At 36.6% G+C, this 3,856-nt stretch overlaps 1 protein-coding gene across 1 annotated transcript in view; it reads right to left on the bottom strand.

The window, feature by feature from the left end:
* LOC107705664 (adenylate cyclase type 6-like) overlaps nt 1-3,856 on the bottom strand; it is a 60,392-nt gene that overhangs the window by 11,133 nt on the left and 45,403 nt on the right. Inside the window, exons 7-9 of the mRNA XM_016509054.1 lie at nt 2,525-2,652; nt 408-566; nt 145-286 (exon numbers count right to left, since the gene is read on the bottom strand). Coding sequence (XP_016364540.1) covers nt 145-286; nt 408-566; nt 2,525-2,652 — 429 coding nt within the window. The remainder of the gene's footprint in view (nt 1-144; nt 287-407; nt 567-2,524; nt 2,653-3,856) is intronic.

The raw sequence follows: 3,856 nt of genomic DNA, 5'->3' as shown, positions 1-3,856 counted from the left end.
GCACATCCCTAATATATATATATATATATATATATTTATAGCAGAGATGTTGCTTGTTGGTGACATTTGAAGATGGTAAAGGTTATAGCGCAATCATCTTAAAAATTTTGTTGCATGAACTCAGCACAAAATGACGTGTCTAACCCGCTTTTGACTGCAGCCCAACACTAGAAAGGTCTCAATGCTGTTCTCTTTCAAATAGGCATTCCTCTCCCCTCCAAAACCTGGCTCCACCTCATAGTCTCCATTCAGGTACTGCAGAGTAGCTTTAGTGATATGGATCCTCCTGAGGAATAAAATCAGGTTCAGCTGTGTCAACAATGTTAATGTTACATTAATGGTACATTTACTAAACGGTCTGCCCAGTGCTATGTGTACTGTGCTGTGTTTATATGTCTGACTCTCACCCGGCTTTGCCTCCAGCCTCCATGTGGTTGGCCAGCGTGACGTCGTTGGACCACACGTCGAATTGCCACTTTCTCAATCCAAGAACTCCACAGTGCACGCGACCACTGTGGATACCGACCCGCATGTTTACATTGACCCCTGTGACCTCTCGCACCAATCTGACACAAACACAAACATGTTAAATCACAAGCTGCAATCAGTGTTATTTTAGTATTATTTTTACATACTAGTAGTCCATATTAGCTTTTATTAGCAGTTTTTGATTTTACATTTGGTTTGTTTTAGTAATTTAATTAGGGGTTCAAGCGCGTAGTGCTGAAACCCTATTGTAATTGTTAGAATGGTCACGGATGAGCGATTTCCACGTAAAACTGATTATGCAGACCAAACCGTAAGTCGTAGAGACTTGAAACTTGGAGGGATAGTAGTACTCACACTGCCTACAACGTGACCGAGGCTCACCCCAATCGGCCTGATGGGGGCGCTACAGCGATCAAAAGTACAAAATCGCTCATAACTCCTAAACCGGATTCGATCATGAGCCTGACGAAATTTGGAACACTTATGTAAGAGCTCAAGCTGAGGTCACAGGGGAAAAAATCGTGGAGATTTGCCACTTGGTGGTGCTGTAAGAGGGGAAAAAATGGCTATAAATAGGCAACCATTTGTCCTATCAACATGAAAAGTCTTGGTCCAAAGTGCCACAAGTGACTATGGGGACATTTGCGTATCTCAAAAAAACACCCCCATTGGCCGACGAAGTTTGAGCACCTATTAGACAAGGTTAACAGAGGCCGATCGGAACGAAACTCGATGGGCCTGTTTGACTCACGGCCCCAATGGTCAGTGAGAAATTTGAAAGAAATCAGCCCCTGGGGGGGCGGTATTGCATTTTTTGAGGGCATAAAAGATTGTACATTGCACGGTTTTCCGCACATACACGTGATATTCATATCGTATGATAGATCTCTTCGTTCCGAACAACTTTGCCTCTAGAACCACTGCTGGCAATCAAACCATTTTTTAAAGGATTGAGAAGATGTGAAAAACCTACTTTTGCGAACTAGTCCTAGGTTTTTCGCTCAATCTGGAAAAAACCACTGCAGTGCAATTCTCTGGACTCTCTAGGTCAATAATTATCAAAAACATGTCGAAATTTACCCTTTGGGAAGCTATAATGGGGTCCTTTAGAAAAGGGGCCTATCCAAATATACCCAAAAGCCTATAAAGTCTCAACGAAAACTCAAAACTTCACGAAACCCGCTGAGCACATGCGAACAGGTGATTCTAAACAAGCATGCAAAGTTTCAGGGAGATCGGACCACAGCTGGCGCTATAACAGTCATAAACGTTATAAAAATATCATATTTCTATGGTAAATCACCTGGATTTGACAAAAATGCTTTTTTAATTATTGATTTAGGTGGTTACAGGCTTGCTAAATAATATGTAATGTCTTTTTCCTTGTGTGCTTAAATACCTAAAGAGCTGGAACCCCGGTAATCGCTGCTTACAGCTATATTTTTATGTGCTTTTGTCATTTTTATTTATTTTATTTTAAATTAAATTTTATTTTTAGAAATTTTAGTACTTCAACTTATTTCACTTATTTTTTTAGTTATTTCAGTTAGTTGGCTGACGCAGAATTTCTCATATTTGTTTAAGTTTTGTTTAAGTTTATTATCTAATATTAATATTTTAGTTTTGCTTTATTTCAATTGACATACATTGAAATACCAATAACAACACTGGCTGCAATATATATCTATAAATTTGCATCTAATTCGTGGAATGAATTATAAATAGTTATTATTAAACTAACTATTATAAAATAATATTAATAATTACATTAAATAATAAAAACACCTGGTAATTTTCCCCAACTGTCGGGGTCTCTCTTTGACTTTAATATAAAAATAATATTTGTTACCATACAAATCTGTATACATTTTGTTCGCAAATCCCTTATAAACAAATAGACATAAAACATTTAATATCCAACATTAAATTCACAGATCACTATCAAAAATGAGATAATTTAACCTCACAACTGTTCATATGAAATAAATCTCACAAGGTTGATGTTCCGAAGAACTGACGACTAAGAGAGACTTACGAAATGGCTTCAATCATGTCCACCCCCATTTCCACGCAGCAGTGAGCGTGGTCCGCTCTGGGCTCAGGTAACCCTGACACACAGTAGTAACAATCCCCCAGGATCTTGATCCGTAAGCAGTGGTTCTCCTGCACACACACAAAAGGGAACAGAAGTTAATTAGAAAGTTCAAGCTGGGGAGATGGCAGCTTCACGCTGAGGTGTAAAAAGAGGGTAGTCATTCTGCTTAGTGTGTGATTTTTGTGTTTGCATGTGACACCATGTGTAAACGTGTCAATACTGATAAAACTTCAGTGAGAACAAACAGAAAACTTTGACAATGGATTTGGACAAAGGACATACATTACAGCGAGTAACAGGTCTTAAGAGAAGTCAAAGCAGGGCAACATGAAGTAGGGTTGTTTCAATCTCAAATGAATAAGTGTTTTTAAAATAATCAGCAAATGATTCAAAGATTGGAGGAATGCTACATTAGAAATGCTGCTGTCATTCATCATTTCGTCCAGCACCCATCAGGACTCCCATCAGAAAGTACAAAATGAAACCAATTATTCAAGTATTTTATATATATATGAAAACTACAGTTCAAAATTTGAGGTCAGTAAAATTTTTAAGGTTTCTTTTTAAAATAAGTATCTAATGCTCACCAAGGCTGCATTTATTTGATTAAAAATACAGTAATATTGTGAAATATTATTGCAATTTAAAATAACTCTTTCCTACTGTAATATATAGTAAATTGTAATTTATTCCTGATGTAAACCTGAATTTTCAGCATTACTTCAGTCTTCAGTGTCACATGATCCTTCAGAAATCATTCTAATATGCTGATTTGCTGCTCAAGAAATATTATTATCAATGTTGAAAACTGTTCTGCTGCCTAATATATTTGTGGAAACCGTGATACTTTTTTTCAGGATTCTTTGATGAAAATCCAGTATTTACTAAATGTAGTCATGTTCACAAAACAGTAGTGTATTTTGTATTTTATATCATTTAAAAAAAAAGTGTATTATATTTAAACGAAAACGTGAAAACTGTATGCGTAATGTTGAACTAATATCTAGCAATCTCAACAATTTATTAAATATAGACTTCATGTTGTCACTATAGAGCAATTTGGAGTAGACGTCACAGTTACATCACTTGCAGCTGCGTGTGCATTGTGGTGGCAGAAAAACACTGGGAACAAGTGGAGGGAAACGGGTAAAATCCATGGAATAAGAGAAAAATGTATTGTTGTGCTTTTGGATGTCAGAATCGGAATGCAAATAATTTTTATATAATACTGTCGTCAAAGACACCATTTGAAGCTAAACGCAGATGTTTAAA

Source organism: Sinocyclocheilus rhinocerous, unplaced genomic scaffold (genome assembly GCF_001515625.1).
Source record: "Sinocyclocheilus rhinocerous isolate Xijiao unplaced genomic scaffold, SAMN03320098_v1.1 scaffold263, whole genome shotgun sequence".
In the NCBI taxonomy this organism is placed as follows: domain Eukaryota; kingdom Metazoa; phylum Chordata; class Actinopteri; order Cypriniformes; family Cyprinidae; genus Sinocyclocheilus; species Sinocyclocheilus rhinocerous.
The sequence above is the reverse complement of the archived record's forward strand: the minus strand, read 5'-3'. Positions and strand labels throughout refer to the sequence as shown.